Genomic DNA, 18669 nt, shown 5'->3' with positions numbered 1-18669 from the left:
ACACAACTCCCTTCCCTTTGAGTGGAGGGAGTGTGACCCCTGGAAAGTGACCGCTGCTTGGTCAAAGTTCTTGCTCTGTCTGTGTGTCTAATGGAGTTTTCAAGGGGTAAGTGGGGTTGTGGATGGCACGTCATGTTTCTCATTTTTGTCCCTCCCCTCCCCTGCTTTAGCCACAGCTCTCAGAGAAGCCAGCCTGGGAGAGATGGGGCTTTAATGTTTAGTGCAGCTCCATAAGCAAGTTTTCCATTGTTTGAAAGGCACCTTTTCTTGTAATTTTAATTCAAAAGACATGAATGAGGCTTAGGCAAAAGTAGATAGAGAGTACCTGTTTCCCATGTTGGGAATATAAATTTAAGCTTTAAAAACACCCTCACAGGAACCTGTCCAGTGATGTCCAGCACCTCTGGACCATAAAACCAGTAGCTGGCCAGGCCCTTGGTGTGTGGCAAGAGCATTTTGCCAGGAACTCCTACCTGCAGGCCTTTGTGTTCACGACCACTCTAGTTCTGGCCATTTCAAAATCTCCCATGCCCTTCAGCCTCACTCTTCCTGTCAGCCACCGTGTACTTCCTTCTGACCTGCAGGAGGCAACGAGCACTGGTGGCCAAAGCCAAGCAACTGGCTCTACCTTGACCACTTTCCTCTTGCTCTAAAGGAGTCTGAAGGGCTGAAGGGAGCATTTAGGTCAGTAGATTGGGTTTTACAAGAATAGTTTCTTTAGTTGATCTGATAATGGAGAAATTGGTCCATGATTCAGAACCCATAAGAAAGCAGAATTAAGTTAACTAAAGAGAGTGGTAAGCATCTGCTGGTAATCTTTTAGCTTGGCTGTGTTCGAATTGAGGGTTAACAGTGAGCTCTGTCAGAACACAAGGCAAGCCTAGCACAGAATGTGGCTTCTCCATTCAGTGATGCAGAGATCTCTTCAACAGTTCTGTTCCCTTGAGAAGGCAAGTGTGGCCAGGCCTGATGTAGTTCTGAGCATGCCTGTGACTCCTGCTGCTGCAGAGGATGAGGGTCCCTGTGGTCTCAGCTTCCCACAGAACAGACATGGCATTATCAGAGTTGTACTGCTTTGGTAACCCGAGTTCCTGTGTATTGAAAATGTCTGTAGTTGGATGCTTTATTAAATGTAAATAGGCAGCTGTATATGCTAGAAACTTGATTCTGGGTCTAGGTATATGCAATCTGAATTGCTTATCCCTGGAAGGCAAAGGAAAGGTCCTGCACAGTGGGAGGATGGGCTGATGAAAACCCCTTGCTACTTGCTTAGAAGTGTCAGGCGGAGGGTGGTTAGGGCTGCGGCAGGTTCTGAGCTCAGCAAGGCCTTCCGAGGCTCTCTTGGCGCCTGGCAGCTGGCCATCAAGATGATGTGCGGCAGGTTTGGCCCTTCCACATGGCAGATGGCATCCCAGACTGGCTGGTCCTTCACAGTAATCAGATCAAATTCAGTCTGTTTCTGAGGAGAAAACACATACCTGTCACTCCATGGCAGCTACCACTTGTACAGGCCCCAAGGATGCCCAGTCCTCACTCTCCTGGGCTGTTATTACATGGTGTTGGGGAATCTTTAATTCCATGAGTATTATAGAAATACCATGCCACTGTCCCCTCCAGCCTGAAGGAAGGTGAAAGAGCAGAATGTGCATTCTAAGGACAGAATGCTGGCTGAATCAGTCAAGGTCATCAGACTTCTTGGCCTCCTGTCACTCACCTAGCCCATCACCCTGGCCACTGATCCCTGGTGCCTGCTAACCCTGTGTTCTAACAGTGACACCTGACTCCTGATGTCTACAGCCCTGAGCTCTGGCATCTCCGCAGATACTGTGCACCTTCCTCATATCTTCATTTATAACTTGCAGGTTGGAAGTCAAGGGCAGGCAGCTGATTACAGGGGTCTCATCCTCTGTGTACAGGTAGGGCCTTTACATTGAGGCTGTCTGGGGAGCATGAAAAGCCAGGGTGCAGAGAACAGAAACGCTGGAGGTAATGCTGCCACTAGGGTGTGGCCACTCCTGCCAACACAGCACAGCACAAAGGTATGGCTGTGTCCTGCCATGCCTGTTACTCACACCTACTTCCCTTATCTCCAGTTAAAAAAAAATCTTGGTATAATACAGTTCCTTGTGTTGTGGTGACCCCAACCATAACATATTTCATTGCTACTTCATAACTATAATCTTTTTTAAATATCCATGTTGGTGCTTTGAGAGAGGGTCTTGCTATGGATCCCAGGCTGGCCTGGAATTCATATCTTGTCTCTGCTTCCTAAGTGCTGGGTTAGAGATAGGAGCCACCATGCCCAGCTCAACGTCTTTAAATGTTGGTGTTGGCCAATTTACTTATTTTTTTGTTGACAGTGCTTTTGCTATCATAATTAAGAAACTTCTGCCTAGCCCAAGGTCTGGAAGATACTTACCTGTATTTTTCTAACTGTTTCATCACTTTTGCTTGGCTGATCCATTTGTATCTGTTATGTCTAATTAGTTTATAACGTTTTTCCTTTTTCCTAAGCTGGCCTGGAACTATGTAGCCTAGCCTAGTCTCAGATTTGCAGCAGTCTCCCTGCCTCTATCTCCCAAGTGCTAGGATTACAGGTATGAGCCACCATACCTGATTAAGTTTATATTGATTTTAAAGTCTTTTGTTTCTTTCTTATCTTCTATCTGATTTCTGCTTGTTTTTGTGCTGAGAATTTCTTACTCTATTGTCAGGGATGTCTTGAACTTGTGTACTTAAGGCATCCTCTGCTTTAGGCCTCCTATAGGTATATGGCATAGCTGGTTACTGTGTGGTTTTTATGTCTACTATTTAAAGTTTAGTATTAAAGTCTCCAAATATTTTTTGATAATTTTCCTCTTAACTCTGTCCATTTTATTATATATTCTTTTGGATTCAAGTGTGTATATTAATAACTGCTATATCTGGTATTAGACCTTTTACCCAAAATCCTTGTCTGTCATAAATGTTTTATTCAAAGTATTTCACCTCACCATAATAAAGCCACATTGGCTTTCTCTTCACTTACTTTGTGCATGGTCCATCTGAGGCAGGAAAGCATAGGAGACAGTTTAGTTTGGGACCCTATTTGGCTTTGATTATGCATACATACACATACCCCTCTTACAGTAAGACACTTGGCATCTGCACCTGCTGTACACACAGACCCTTCTCCAAACCTCACAACGACCTAATAACCTCAGACACCTCTCAACACCCCCACATACACAGGCTGCATGCACTCCCATTTCTGAACGGCAACATGCTTTCTGACCCTAGAAACAATCAAATGTTGACAGTTTCTTTCAAATCTATTCTTAACTTATCTGGGTCTGGGAATATAAGGTTGAATTGGTTTTGTGTGCATGTGCAGTAAAATAAAACTATGTCTTCTAGTAATCTCTTATGGAAATCCCCTGCTTACTATCTTGTGTCTCTGCATAATTGGGTGGGCATATGATTACAAACAAATGTATTATCAGAAGGAACATGCCAAGAAAAGGAAATGATTATATAATCTAATCTATCAATCAAAATAGAGAACCACTTAAGTGTACCTGTTAGTAACAAGCTCTGCCTTCTCCTGAACCCCATAAAGGAAGCCTGGAATAACAAATACTTAGGACTCTTGATTGTTGTCACTCATGTGGCCCGCTGTCAGTCATGACTGTCTCCATGGATAGGGGTTATCTTGCTACTTCTGCACATCTGTGTGATCCCTGATTTTCAGTTCTTTGGATGAGAGACCAAGAACTAAGCAGGGTGGTGATAGTGCACGCCTTTAATCCCAGAATTCAGGAGGCAGACACAGGAAGATCTCTGTGAGTTCGAGGCCAGCCTGGTCTAATGAGTGAGTTCCAGAACAACCAGGGCTACACAGAGAAACCCTATCTCAAAAACCCAATGAGAGGGAGAGAGACAGAGGCAGTGAGGAAGGAGGAGGAGAGGGAGGGAGGGATAGCAATAGCTTGAAAATACCTCAGCAAGGACCCCAACCACTGGTAATTTTCTTTTTTTAACCATCCTTTACCTTTGACCTCTTTTGTGTCCCTGTATTTAAAGTGAATAGATAGTAAATAGATGGTTCCTGTTTGGTTTTGATCCAATATACCAATCTTTGTCTTTAGAACAACTTAACCCATTGATACTGTATGTTATTATTTTTTTTAAAGGATTAATTACTCCTGCCACCCAGCTATTTTTTCTATCTTTCTTAGTTTTTATTTTTCAACCCATCCTTACTGCCATTTTGGATATTTGCTTATTTTTATCAGTGTGCTCAGTTTGCTTAACTTGTGGATCATAATTAACACCTTAAACTTGAAGCATCCTAGCCTGATACCACTCAGTTTCCATGGTACCCAGACCCCAGCCATGAGTAAGTACCTCTCCTCCATTGCTGTTTACTACAATGGAGAAGATACTTTCGTTGTGTTAATGTTATACTTTTCATTAAGTTTGCATTTTAAGTCATACATGGATGATAAAAACAACCCTGCAAACCAATTAAAAGTATAATGGTACTGGAATTATATTTACCTATAAAATTATCTTTATTATGGTTATTTTTTTCTTGTGGGTTCAAATTATCATTTCATTTCAGCCTGAAGGACTTTTGGCAGCATCTCCAGTAGGACAACTGACCAGTAAGGAACTTTAGCTTTTGTTCACCTAGAAATGACTTAACTGCTTTCCTCCTTCAGTACTTCAAAGGTGCCTTTCTCAGCCAGTAACCCTACTGAGGATCCCTTACACAATGAGCTATTTTTTCTCTAAATTTACCCTGTTTTGAGTTCACTAAGTTCCTTGGATGTATATGTTCATGTCTTTCATTTTATTTGTAAAGTTTCCTGCCATTATTTCTTTAGATATTCTTTCTGCCTCTATCTAGAATTCCTACAAGACATATATTCATGTCTTTCTATGTCCCACAGGCCCCTTTAGTTTCTGCTTACTGTCCTTTTTTCTTTCCGTCACTGAATAATTTCATCAAGTTTTCAAATCCTCTGACCCCTTACTTCTTGCTCAAATCTATGGCTTAGGCTCTCTAATAACCTTTTCATCTCAGTGATTATACTGTTTTAGTCTGGAGTGTTTTTATAGTTCGTACTTCTTTGGCTAACACTGTTACTGTGTTCATGCATTTTATCTCTGACTTCTCATTCTTCCCATGGCTTCCTGTATTTCATTGAAGAGACGGAATGAATGTAGTTGATCTGGCATCTTTAACCATAATTCCAATACCTACACTTCCTTAAGGGTACTTACCTGTCAAACTCTTTTTCCTGTTAATGGACAGACATACTTTCATTTTTCTTTTTATGTTTTGTAATATTCTACTGGAAACAGGACCTTTTATTTTGTTTTTTGTTGTTGTTTTGGTTTGGTTTGGTTTAGTTTTTTGAGACAGGGTTTCTCTGTGTAGCCTTGGATATCCTGGACTCACTTTGTAGACCAGGCTGGCCTCGAACTTACAGCAATCCACCTGCCTCTGCCTCCCGAGTGCTGGGATTAAAGGTGTGTGCCACCACCGCCCAGCTGAAAATGGGACCTTCTAAGTACAATGTATGGTAACTCAAAATTTAATTCTCTTTACCTTCCAGAATTGGTAATTTTTGCTCTCTGAGGGCCAGAGCCATTTGTTTTCCAAATTTCCTGTCAAGTGTGTACTCCTCATATGTAGAGGTCACTGAAGTTACTACTCTGCTCTCTCTGTGGGGACCTAAGATTCTTTAAATGTCTGTTGTGCTAAAAGGGGTAAGAAGTCTTCAGATCCTCAGTGACTAAGAAGCTGCTTTAGCCCTTCAAGTTGGGAACAGTGACTGGCCTCTATGATGGCAAAAAGGCAGCAAGCTCCAAGTTTTGGAGGACGAAGTCATTACTGCTCATAAGCCACACCAGCAACCCTGGCTACAGTTAGTTCCTGGAGCTTCCTACTGTTGGGGATGGAAAGAGGAAAGTGGCAAGGGAAACAGAAAATTACCAAAATTACCAAACTAGACAAACCTCTCCATGCTCACCCCTGGATGTTGTGAATATTCAGCTGGACTCAAGTTCAAAAACTTATGAGGGGATGGCTCTGTGTCCTGCTATACCATCCTTATAACATCACTCTCTGCTTATCATCTCTCTGGGCATGACATCCTGGCTTACTGGTCATCATCACACAAGCACTGAAGTGGGGACAATTATACACACACACACACACACACACACACACACACACACACACACACATATACATACATACATAGTCTTCCAGGTAAAGGGGAGAGACAATCTACTCAGTATTGGAAAAGGGTCACACCAAACATTTAAAAGCTGTTTCTTTCTTTCTTTCTTTTTTTTGATGTAGACCTCTATGTTTATTAGTGGAAATGCGATATGTTTATTTGCATAAAAGCTAATGAGAGCAGACGATAAATACAGAAAGGCATTCCAGCTCTTTGTATATGCCATACTTTCAAAAGCTGTTTCTTATACCATCATCATCCCATCATCACTCTAGGATCTCACAGGTCACCCCAAGAGGCACTGTGAGGACTGAGGAAATGGCTCAGTTAGTAAAGTACCTGCACACCAGCATAAGGATCCGAGTTCAGATTCCCAGGCACCATGTAAAGAGCCAGACACTGTAGCATTCTCCTATAACCTCAACCTGTAGACGTTTAAAGGGAAATATCATGCATGTCTGGATAATGCTGCTCCCAAAGGCCATGGTCATTCAACGGTGCCAAATGTGAGATACCACCTTAGGAGTTGTTGGTCATAGAGCCAGAAGCAGCCCCAGATAATACAAACTATTGCCAGTCCTCAGAACTAACTGATAAGACTATATTACTGAAGACACCATACCACTTGGTTGCAAGGTATAGAGGTCAAACTGGAACTGAGCTGGAAGCTCTCTCAATGCTGGCTAGCTTCCATAGTGCTAGAAGATGATACACACACACACACACACACACACACACACACACACACACACACACACACACACACACAGCCGAAGGAGAAAAGGCACCAACAGTCTTAAATAGTTGTGAACCCTACAAATTACAATACCAACCTGTAGGGCAAGATGTTTTCTTTAGTGCAGCAGTGGCATAACTATTGTATAAATAACTCCCTCTGACAGAAAAGATAACTCACGTCTGGTAGAAACTCGTGGCTAAAGAAGTCTTAGGCCCTAAGTGGGAAATGTTTTAGTATTCTTTAGCTAAGCTGTCATTGACACCGAGCTGCCTGATAAAATGGGTCCTCAAAGTGCTAAGAATAAGCGATGGTAAAGTGCTCAGCCCTAAACAGGATGTTTATACTACCCACTCTAAGGCTCAAGGATCATCACAGAGGAGAGGGCAGAAAGAATGTAAGAGCCAGGGTACAGGGAAAAGGGCTGTGAAATGCACAGTCAATGAAGTAATGACCTTACAGCAGCTGCCTTTAACTGGTCTATATAAGACTGGGCCTAGGAGGCTAGGGAGACGCAGTTAAAGACAGATGTTGCAGAGGCCCGAGGCAGCTTACAACCAGCTGTAACTCTAGCTCCAGGGGATGCAATGCCTTCTTCTGTCATCTGGCACCTTCAGCTCAGTGGGTCACTAAAAAAGAGGGGCAAGAATTTGTGAAAGGGACTGGGAAACAGAGAGGGTGAGTGTCACAATAGCCAAGACACTTTATAATGCACACAATTATCAAGTAAATTCAATACAAGTGTTTTTTTTTTAAGTATAGAGAGGGTGAGGGCAGGGGTGTAGAGAAAGGTAGATCCCTGAAACTCACTGGCCAGCCAGTCTAGTTGGTGAGCATCAGGTTCAGTGAACGGCCTTGCCTCAAAGAATAAAAAAGCAACAGAGGAGAGAAATCCAATGTGGACCTCTGGCTTCCACACTTAGATGTATATGCACACACACATATACACACAGAGAAGGAAGGAAGGAAAGAACGAAAGGAAGGAAGGAAGGATAGACAAAAGAAAGGGAGGGAGGGAAGGAGAGAGGAAGAAAAAAAGGCAGGGAGGAGAAAAATATAATAATAAAGGGAAAACTGCCACTGTGAGACTTTGGAGCTCTTCTTCCAATAGTGGCTATGTAGCTAGAATTGGAGAGCTCAGTGGCCCAGTGCACTCACACTGCTAACTGGGGACCAGTGATTTGGGTCCCAGCAGGTGTTTGCTCCGCACTTGCTTTAGTGGTGACTACACATCGGGCATGGTGATGGCTCAGTTAGTCAGGCCTTGCCTGGTAAGCATGAGGCCTAGCAGTCATGTACAAAGCTGGGTGTGATGACACACACACACAACTCCAGTGCTGAGGAGCTGGGACAGGCTCACCTCTGCAGCTTGATGGCCCACTAATGGCCAAGCCCCAAGACAGACCTTGTTTGGAAAAGAAGCTGTATGGCTCCTGAGGAAAAATACCTAGGGTTGACCTCTGGCCTTCCACAGGCACACACACACACGTATCAGCAAACACAAACACAACCTGCATGTACACAGAGACAGACAGAAAGGCAGCACTTCTGCAGGGGCTCACTGGTGGCAACTCTCCCACAAACAACTATACTTGGAAATCTCCTTTTCCTTAAGTAACAGCATAGTATTTCAAAACAGGTGTTTAAACAAATTAAGAGTATTCGGTGAAAGAATAAGAATTTTATAGCTGGGCGGTGGTGGCACACACTTTTAATTCCAGCACTTGGGAGGCAGAGGCAGGCAGATCGCTGTGAGTTCGAGGCCAGCCTGGCCTACAAAGCCAGACCAGGAGAGCCAAGGCTAACACAGAGAAACCTTGTCTCGAAAAACCAAAAAATAAAAATAAAATAATAATAATAAAAATAAATAAATAAATAATTTTTTAAATTGTGTATTTTTTTAAAGAGGTTTTACGTAGAAAATAAGAAGGGGAGGGGAACTAAGATTTCCTCGGTCAAAGCAAACAATAATGTCCAGGCATTGTATGAAAACAATGCAACACCATCTAGGAAATACCTTGGGATCTCGTGGGTAGAGTGTTGTGCTTGATTACGAAGGCCCCGACACAGGAGCAGCAGGCTCCAGGGACCACCTGCAGAGCTGACCAATCCCACAGTCATCTGTAGTTACCTCTGTCCCCTCCTGACCAGGCTGGCCAGGCTATCATTTTGGAGGCCCCAATCCTCCAGCTGTGGTAACCCTCGTCTCTCCTGACTCTAGTTGTAGCTGCTCTGGGATAGGGCAATTCATCAGGAGATAAATGCAAAGAGACAGTGAAGGAAGGAAGTCTGGAACTCAGGAACCAAAACACAGAAAATCAAAACCTAATGATCTGACATGACTGGATTCACAGCTGCGTCCTAATGATCTACTGTTACTTCTAAACACTAGAACACTACCGTCCAGAGAAACTGAAGAGCAAAACTCAAACTTTGGATTTCATATTTCTTAAAACAGGTGCCTTTCCATTATGATAAACATTTTTTCTATATCAGAAAAACAATACAAATCTAAGACAAGATTTTTCACTAGGGAAAAAAATCACTCTGTGGTGCCAGAGGCTCATCAGTTAAGAGCACTTGCTCCTATTACAAAAGACCCAGGCTCGATTCCCAGAACCTCCATGACAAGTCAAAACTGCCTGTAACTCCAGTTCTAGGAGACTGATGCCCTCTTCTGACCTTTGGGAGCACCAGCACACATACAGCTGAGACCACTGAAGGCTCTTCTGTTTGCCATCTGAGTTGCGTTTCCTCTGAAGCCCTAACCCTGTCTCCATATAGAAGGGCAACTCAGATGACATCTTTTTTTTTTTTCAAGACAGGGTTTCTCTGTGTAGCCTTGGCTGTCCTGGACTCACTTTGTAGACCAGGCTGGCTTCGAACTCACAGTGATCCACCTGCCTCTGCCTCTCGAGTGCTGGGATTAAAGGCGTGCACCACCACGCCCGGCTTTCAGATGACATCTTAATCATTGCTAAGAAATGGCTAGAAGCACATGAGCAAGCCCCTTTAAGTCCACCATGTCCTCTCCCTGCATGCATGTAAAACAAAAACACAACAAATAAAAAACACAGGAACAGAAAACAAAAGCCCAGTTCTCAGCCTTTTCTACTTCCATGGCTTCTAGTGGCCTAGGTCCCCTGGCACTCACTCCTCAGCTGCTGCCCTGTTGCCAGGTAGCTTAGAGGCAGCAGTGCCCGGCACCTGTACCCACTCTCACTGCAGCTTCCCTCAGATTCAGAGAAAGGCCGTGCATGGATCCCAGGAGCCCCTTACCGAGCTGACGTCCAGCCTGGGAACCTGAAGTGTCAAAAGGCTCTGAGCTGGCCTCAGGAGCACTTGGCTCCCATGATTCACTGTTCTCAGACAGCTCTGAATAGGCATCACCCAGCACTCTGTGAACTGCCACAGGCTCTCCAGCTCCAGGGCCCTGATCCTCACTGCTTGTATCTGCCACAGCCCGGGTCTCTTCACCCATTTTCTCAGCAAACCACTGCTTGACCTGCTGGGCACTCATCTGGGTCTTGTCGCAGAGAGTCTGCAGGTCCTCCTCACACAGCATCTTGTGTGCCATGTAATAATCTTGCAGCAGCTCTCGGTTGCCAGGGGCTATGACCAACAAACCTGGTGGGAAGTTGCCCCTCTTATAGTCTTCGTACCACTTGAGCTGGCCATTCTTCAGGGCGTACCTGCTATCTCCGAACCAGCGTACCACCTCTGGCCGGGGCAGCCCTGTTTGGGCCATGATGGAGTCATAATCCTGGTTGCTCGGCCACTGTGTCTGGACAAAGAGCTGTCGCAGCAAGTGACGCTGCTGTGCTGTCTTTTTGTAGCTCACTTTGCCTAGTGGCTGTTCTACCAGCTTGTTCAAACCATCTTCCTCAGGCTCACAGACACTCAGCCCTGGAAGCTCACTCTTGCCACTGGCTTCAGTGACCCGCAGATTCTTTAGATTGATTTTGATGGGGCTGACCTTCCGCTCTGCCAAGGTATGGCTAATAAACATTTCAGGGGAGCCATTTTCACCAGAAACCCTCAGCTCACTGGCCAACTCTTCATCTCCACCCTCATCCTCAGCACCCTCCTCCTCCTGAGGAACATGCCCATCAGCCTTCTTAGTCTCCTCAACATTCACTTTTTTCCGTCTCTCTGAGAACCAGCCATCAATTTCCCTTCGGGTCATTTTTGTTTCACTTCTCAGGCGGTCTAGCTCCTCCTCAGGGGGAAGCGGGTTTTGTGCAAAGCTGCTCTCCAGGACTCGCAGCTGCTCTGGGGCTCGCTCTTTGTATTTGGTTGGTGTGAAGTCTGGGGTTTGATGCCAAGACTGTCGTTTGGTGGCAGGGTGGCTTGCTAGTGAGGTTGCTGTTGGTATACAGGTCACCTCTGGAACTTTAGATGACAGGGAAAAGGGAACCTCTGGCACAGAGTCGATGACAACAGAGCCATGCTCTCCAGGCATCATGCCCCTGGAGCCCTTCAGGTTCCGGCAGTGGTATCTCCGGTCGCTGAACCACTTCCTCACCTCTCTGGTACTGAGGCCTGTCACTTTGGTCAGATGCTCTACTTCACTCTGCCCAGGGAACTGGTTCCGACAGAAGCTTCCTTTCAGAGCTGACAGCTGTTCATGAGACTTCTTATTCTTGTAGATGTTTGCATCAAGGAAAGCTTGGGAAGTTATGCTGGGGCATGCTGTGAGGAGTGACTGGGCTGCATTGACTACCTTCACAGCTGATGCTGTATTTGAACACACAGTGTTAATAGGCGCCACGGTTGGCTTGGGAACAGATGCAGTTGTCAGGGGGAGAGATGAGCTTGATGCTTGTAACCCATTGGCCATCAATGGCTGAGTGACCAACAGGCCCCCTGCTGTGCCCTCAGGCTGTCCCACAGTGTGGCCTGGGAGAGCAGCCTGGATGAGGTGCTGTACATTACCAGCACTGGCAACAAGGGGGGTGTTTAGAACTGTGATTGTGGGCTGAGGCACAGACTGGATGACAGTATTAAACATTTTTTTCCGGGCATCTTCAATCTCCTCAGGAGACCAGCTGATTCCCTGCTTCAGCCTCTGGGCTGTGAACCAGATCTTAAGCTGCTCTTCTGGATACTTGGTCACCACAGTCAAGTAGCAGAGCTCGGCTTTGGTTGGGTAGGGGAATTTATGGAAGGAGTTCTTCAGAAAGCTGTTGGAGTCCATAGCTGCATTGTATGTTGGGATGCTGCTCAGGGGGATCATGACTTTCGGAAGGGTCTTGGATGTAGGCAGGGGCTGGTGGGTATGGTGCTGGGCATGCACTGGTGGCTGCTGCTGGAGGGACAGGAACTGTGCTATCCCAGCTGGCAGTACTGGCACTGTTCCTATCAGGGGCCCATTGGCAGCATGAGGGGGCTTTGTGGAGCTAGCAGATGACTGACTGACTGGAGCTGCCCCATTGACAAACACATGGTCCCCCTCTTTAACCTCTGCCTCCCCAGCCAGCGGCTTTGACAAGGCCTCACTCACAGCCTGACTGGGAGTAGTCTCTTTAAGCATATGGATTTTTTTGGCTTCGGCTTTGCCTTTCATTATCTTCATGATTGGAGTCTTGGTAATGATGATTTCAGCCTGCCCGTCAGTCCCTTCGGTAGCAGGTTCCACTGCTGGGTCAGACGTGCTGGCACTCTCAGGGACATTCTGCTCCACCACTACATGATTGTCTGGCTTGGTCACATTCCACAGAAAGCTGGCTTCCCCTGAGTGACACTTGGCATTGTGCAAGGAAAGCCCTTCAGCGGTTTTTGCCAGGAAACTGCACCCTGTACATACAAAATTTGGGTCCTTATTAAAGTCTGTGTGCTCTGAGTTCATATGTCCTACAAAGTGGGTCATGTCCTGGGACCTGAAATCACAGTCGTTACAGCAATACACATAGCCATCCAAAGTGCTCCGGTGCCCGTTTGCCAAGGCAGAGCCATCAGTGCTGCTAGGGTTTGGAGCTGTGTCACTGCTGGCATCAGGTGCCTCTGCAGGAAGAGCTTGCTGGGTACCTTCAGGCAAAGTTTCCACAGGCTCAGCCCCTGTGCTGGCATCCTGCAGCACCACAGTCTTAACCGGGATCATGCATGGGGTGGTGGACTTCCTCTTGCTGGCCATGGCGACAATCACGCTGGGTGATCAGCAGGCAAGAAGGCCTTGCAGTACAAATTCCAGCTACTCCATGAGGGCCTGGGAAGTGCTTCTAAGGGCAGCTTTATCCGTTATTTGCAGAAAGCCACTTTTCCTTGTTAAGCCTGGAGAGAAAGAGAAAAAAAATATGATGAATATCTTGCAGCCTTTGAATCTGTCTGTCTCTCAGGTCCTCACTCACATACCCACTGCTTGCTTTCTATCTTGTGAATCTTTTCACAAGACGCTTGTGTCCTTCTTCGCTGTGGATTCTAAGGCAGGAGCTCCTTGGTAGCTGTCCTGAGGATGAGCTGGAATGTTCTGTACCATTGATTTGCCTTAAAATATAGTTTTCTTTGTTCCCCCCCCCCCCCGCCCCTCCAGTCTCTGTAGTAAGTAATTCATCTTATAAAAAAGAAAGAGGGAGGGAAGGAAAACCACCCTCTTTGGACTTTGGACTTGAAAATTAATTCTGACCATTTTAGACTGAGAACAAAAGACCTAGTGTAATTCCTATTTAAACATTTGGGCCAACAAGGAGTTTTCTTTTCACAGTCTTCCCACATATATGAACGCGACAATGCCTCTGTCTCCTTCAAACCAGGCCCAGAGACCAAGTCAGTTTCAGTGTGGATGCAGGGAGAACTGGCTAAGAGCCAAGCCTGCCTTTCCTGCCTGTTGTCCTGCCACCTGTATTCCCAACTATGGTGAAGTTGTACTTCCTCCATGTACCTAGGACACTGTAACCTAGGTGAAGGCAAGGATCAGAGGGTACCCACATACCCAGTTTAGGTGCAGGAACTTAAATGTGAGACTTCATCTTGGATTCATGTAATTTACTCACTTTTTTTTTAAGAGACAGGGTTTTTCTCTGTGTAGTCTTGGCTGTCCTGGACTTACTTTGTAAACTCGGGTGGCCTCAATGTCACAGAGATCCACTTGCCTCTGCTCCTGAGAGCTGGGATTAAAGGCATGCGCCACCATGCCCGGCTAACTACTCACACTCTTGTATTTTTCATTTTTATTTCTTTTAATGCCTTTTTTTCTTCTTAAAAAAACTATTAAATCTTTGATCTGTTTGAAATTAAACCAAGGGCTTACTTATATGTAAAATAACTGTAGTAGCTAGTCCATAAGATGCCATGAGAAGGTGTTTTTGCCCTGTGATTCCGGGGCAATCTTGTTTGTTAACAGAGTCTGCTATCAGGGCCTCCTCTTGTCTCTGCTACACTCCTGTCTCTGGTGTTCCCAAAGTGATTTCTCTTCCCATTGACCCATATGCTTAAATCTATATTTTCTTTATAAAAATTTTTTTTGAATAAATATATATCATCATCATTAATTAAAAAAAAAAGATTTCTCTATTTATTATGTATACAGTTCTCTGCCTGCATGCATGCCTGCATGACAAAACAGGGTACTAGATCACATTATAGATGGTTGTGAGCCACCATGTGGTTGCTGGGAATTGAACTCAGGACCTCTGGAAGAGCAGATGGTACTCTCAACCTCTGAGCCATCTCTCCAGCCTGTATTAGTTTTCTTTTTAACAAATGTTCAAGCTAGAATGAGTAAGATTATGGTAATTCTAATATTAAAATAAATTTATTATCTGTTTGGATTTTATATAAAACATAGAGAAAATTTAAATATATTGATTTTCTTTTGGCTTCTAAATCTAGCCTGATTATCATGATGATAAAAATAACTGCTATTTAAAAGGCTGTAATAAAATAAACACACATCCAGATCTAACCACTTGCCACTACTTCCACCACCAACCTACCAATGTCAGAGACAAATTTACTCAACTCAACTCTACAAAAATATCAATAGTAAGTGAAGTTTAAGAAATAAAACTACCAGTGGGGCTGGAGAGCTGGCTCAGTGGTTAAGAGCATTGTCTACTTTTCCAGAGGTTCTGAGTTCAATTCCCAGCAACCACATGGTGGCTCACAACCATCCACAATGATATCTAGTGCCCTCTTCTGGTGTGCAGGCAGAACACTGTATATGTAATAAAATAAAATCTTTTTTTAAAAAAAGAAATAAAACTACCTAATAATAATAATAGTTCTCAGTGTCTATATACATTTTCAATCATAACAAACATATATTTCCTTTTCCTCACATTATTGAATGTTCTTTGCATGGCTTTAATAATTAAAATGTCTACTAATTGTCTAACGGACTGTAGTAAACTTAGCTCTATTGAATCCTGCTCGGTGTTATATGAGTTTCAACTGCCTACTCTTACAGGTCACATTACAAGAACAACTCTGCCATTCAGGATATTTTTTTCTTCTGTAGGTTATTTTGTGAGGGTAAGCACACAAAAATAGGTCTATTGGCCTAAAGTACAAATTTTCTAAGTTCTTTTACATATAATTAGCAAATGCTTTGACTTAAGTGCTTTATAAGGGCAAATATAAGAACAGACACACAGTTACAGTCCTCTGATGAGCACCTCAGCTTGCTGGATAAGTCATGAAAGACCTCAGATAGAGTGAAAGTCAAGTGAGTGAAAAAAACGGACCAACTGAGCTTCACCAAAAGTAAAGATTGACTTCAAAGGTCATTGTCAAGAAAATGACAAGGTGAGGCTGGGTGTAGTGGCGTACACCTTTAATCCCAGCACTCAGGAGGCAGAGGCAGGTGGATAACTGTGAGTTCGAGGCCAGCCTGGTCTACAAAGTGAGTCCTAGACAGCCAAGGCTGCACAGAGAAACTTTGTCTTGAAAAACGAAATAAAAAAACAAAAACAAAAAAACCAACAATAACAACAATAAAAATCCAAGAGGAGCTGAGTTTGAGCCCCAGCACAAAAATGGACTTTAAAAACCATATATCTGATAAGATATACCTGGAATATATATGAAGATATTTTACAACTTAAGAAAAAGGCAATCTCGTTTAAAAAAAAATGACTAAAGGATTTGGTCAGACATTTCCCCAAAGACATACCAATGGACAATAAGTACATTTAAGAGTGTTTGGCTTTGCTGGATACGGTGGCACACAGCTTTGATCCCAGCACTTGGAAGGCAGAGGCAGGCAGGTACAGGGAGGGGAGGGAGGGGAGAGAGTAGGAAAGGGAATGGAGAGGGGAGCAGGGGTGGGGATTAGGAGTAGGGAGAGTCGGGGGGGGGGGGATGAGAAAACAGAAATCGAAGGTAGGGTATCTCTGGAATTTGCCAGAGACCTGGGATAGGGGAGGCCTCAAGAAGTCTATGTGGGCCACGCTAGCTAAGACTCCTAGCAACTGGGGATATGGCGGCTGAAGTGGCCACCTCCTGCAGCCAGGCAGGCCTGCTAATGGAGGGATAAGGACACCAACCCATCCACAAAACCCTTGACTCAAACTTTGTCCTACCCACAAGATGTGCAGGGAAAAAGCTGGAGCAAAGATTGAGGGAATAGCCAACCAAAGACTGGCCCTACTTGCAATCCCCCCATGAGAGAGAACCAGTCCCTGACACTATTAATGTTACTTGACTATGTTTGTACACAGGAGCCTCTCCTCTCCTCCGAGAGGCTTCACCCAGTACCACCCCAAATGCGGCATCCCACAGGCAAAGAGGGAAAACAGACATCAGCAGACCCACTCCTGATGCCTGGCCACAGGATGCGAGCTGCTGTGCTCCTTGAAGTAGACTGACACCTCTGAACACACGAGTCAAAATGCCAATGTTCCCTTTCTTTAAGCTGCTTCTTCCAAACTTTTGTCACAGCAACAGAAGGGCTAACAGATACATTTTGTGCACATGGACTTTTATTCTCTTATTGTTTAACTTGTGTATATGTCTGTGTATCTCTGTACGTATGCACATACCTGTGGTAGTACCCAGAGACCAGAAGAGGTCACTGGATACCCTAGAGCTGGAGGTACAGGAGGTTATAAAGCACCTGATGTGAATGCTGGGAACCTACACTGGGTCCTCCGAAAGAACAACCAATATGCTTAACCACTGAACCATTTCTCCAGGCTCTAGGTTACGGAGTGAATAAGTACTTCTGAGAATGGCTGTTGGATAGAATCAAAGAATCCCAATTGATGCCCATTGGTTGCATCAGCTAGCACTGTAAATTACTGCCATAAACATTCAGAAAAATTCAAGGGTCCATCTCAAGAGACTTATGAAACATAAAAGTAAACACAGGAAGGGTCAGCATTCTCTGATAGCCCCACTGTTTGGTTAGAAAAGCAAGTCCAACTGTAAGGAAACAATCTACTCCTTAAATCAAGGGCCTTCATTGTCTTCTGGGCTATCATGTGCTTGCCTTTACCTGCAGTGCAAAGAGAAGATGGCAGTTGCCGGCATCTTGAGAGCTCGAAGCACCAGAGGGTTTGCTCTAGAGTCCTGCTTCCTGTACTTTCTACTGTGACATGGAACATATACTTTTCCTTTCCTCAGTAAAGATGGCTCACTGATGCTATGATTCTTCCTTCTTAACCAAGCAATAATTAGCTCATGAAAATATTGCTGGCTGGGTGTTGTGGCGCTCATCTTTAATCTCAGCACTTGGGAGGCAGAGGCAGGTGGAGTTCCAGGGCAGCAGGGGAGAGGGGGGTCATGGGGGGCTGCACAAGTTCAAGCCAGATAAAGTCTCAGCACACAGAGAAGGGGAAGTAAGCACGGAATGATACGTGCTGGAAGAAGAAAATCCCAGCATTCTCTAGTGGAGAGACACTGGACACATGAACCACACTACACAAAATGGACTCTATGACTTTTATGTCCTCTTTCTGTTTCTTTTGCTATTTTTTGTCCTTCGAATATTGTTTTGAGTTTGTTTTTGTTTTTTTGTTTTTGAAAGAGAGGATGAACAAGAAACCGGGTGAGTAGGAAGGTAGGGAGGTTCTGGGAAGAACTGGGAGAGGGGAAGAATACAGTTAAAATATATTGTATGAAAAATTAAAAATATAAGAAATATTGTTCAAAAAGAAAAATGTAGTGCTTTAGAATGAGCTTATGTGGCCAGTGAGATGGCTCAGCAAGTACAAAAACATTTGTGACTAAGCCTGATGACCTGGGTCTAACCCCCAGGCCTCACATGGTGGTGAGTACTGACACCTACAAATTGTCCTGTAACCTTCACATGCAAGCCATGGCACATGAGCTCTCTCCTCTCCTCTCCTCTCCTCGCCACTCCCTTCTCTCTCCTCTCTCCTCCTTCTTCTCTCTCTCTCTCTCTCTCTCTCTCTTTCTCTCTCATGCACGCACACACACACTTCAATTTTTGCTTTTTTGGTTATTATTTATTCTTAGTGTGTGAATGTTTTGTCTTTTGTATGTATGTGTACCGTGTGCATGCCCATGCCCAAGGAAGTCAGAAGAGGGCATCAGACCTCCTGGCACAGGATTTAGGTGTGGCTATGTGTCACCATGTGGATACTGGAAGTCAAACTGGGTCCTCTGCAATAGCAGTCAGTACTCTTAACCTCTGAACAATCATTCCAGCCCCAATTCAAATGTATTTGTTTTTGTTTTGATGGCAAGCAAAAGAATGCTAACAAGGGCACAGAATTTATGCTTTTAGAGTAAGTACTATGT

General features: G+C 44.5%; 1 protein-coding gene across 6 annotated transcripts in view; it reads right to left on the bottom strand.

The window, feature by feature from the left end:
* Window positions 1–1243: 1243 nt before the first annotated feature.
* ZHX3 (zinc fingers and homeoboxes 3) overlaps window positions 1244–18669 on the bottom strand; it is a 105719-nt gene continuing 88293 nt past the window's right edge. For all 6 annotated transcript variants that reach the window (XM_084776233.1, XM_084776237.1, XM_084776238.1 and 3 more), the window contains 2 exons: window positions 10249–13239; window positions 1244–1459 (listed from right to left, as the gene is read on the bottom strand). In XM_084776233.1, coding sequence (XP_084632359.1) covers window positions 1449–1459; window positions 10249–13102 — 2865 coding nt within the window. In that variant the 5' untranslated portion in view covers window positions 13103–13239 and the 3' untranslated portion in view covers window positions 1244–1448. The remainder of the gene's footprint in view (window positions 1460–10248; window positions 13240–18669) is intronic.

Source organism: Acomys minous (assembly GCF_964271855.1).
Source record: "Acomys minous genome assembly, chromosome: 3".
Classification (NCBI taxonomy): domain Eukaryota; kingdom Metazoa; phylum Chordata; class Mammalia; order Rodentia; family Muridae; genus Acomys; species Acomys minous.
This window is presented reverse-complemented; position numbering and strand designations above follow the sequence as displayed.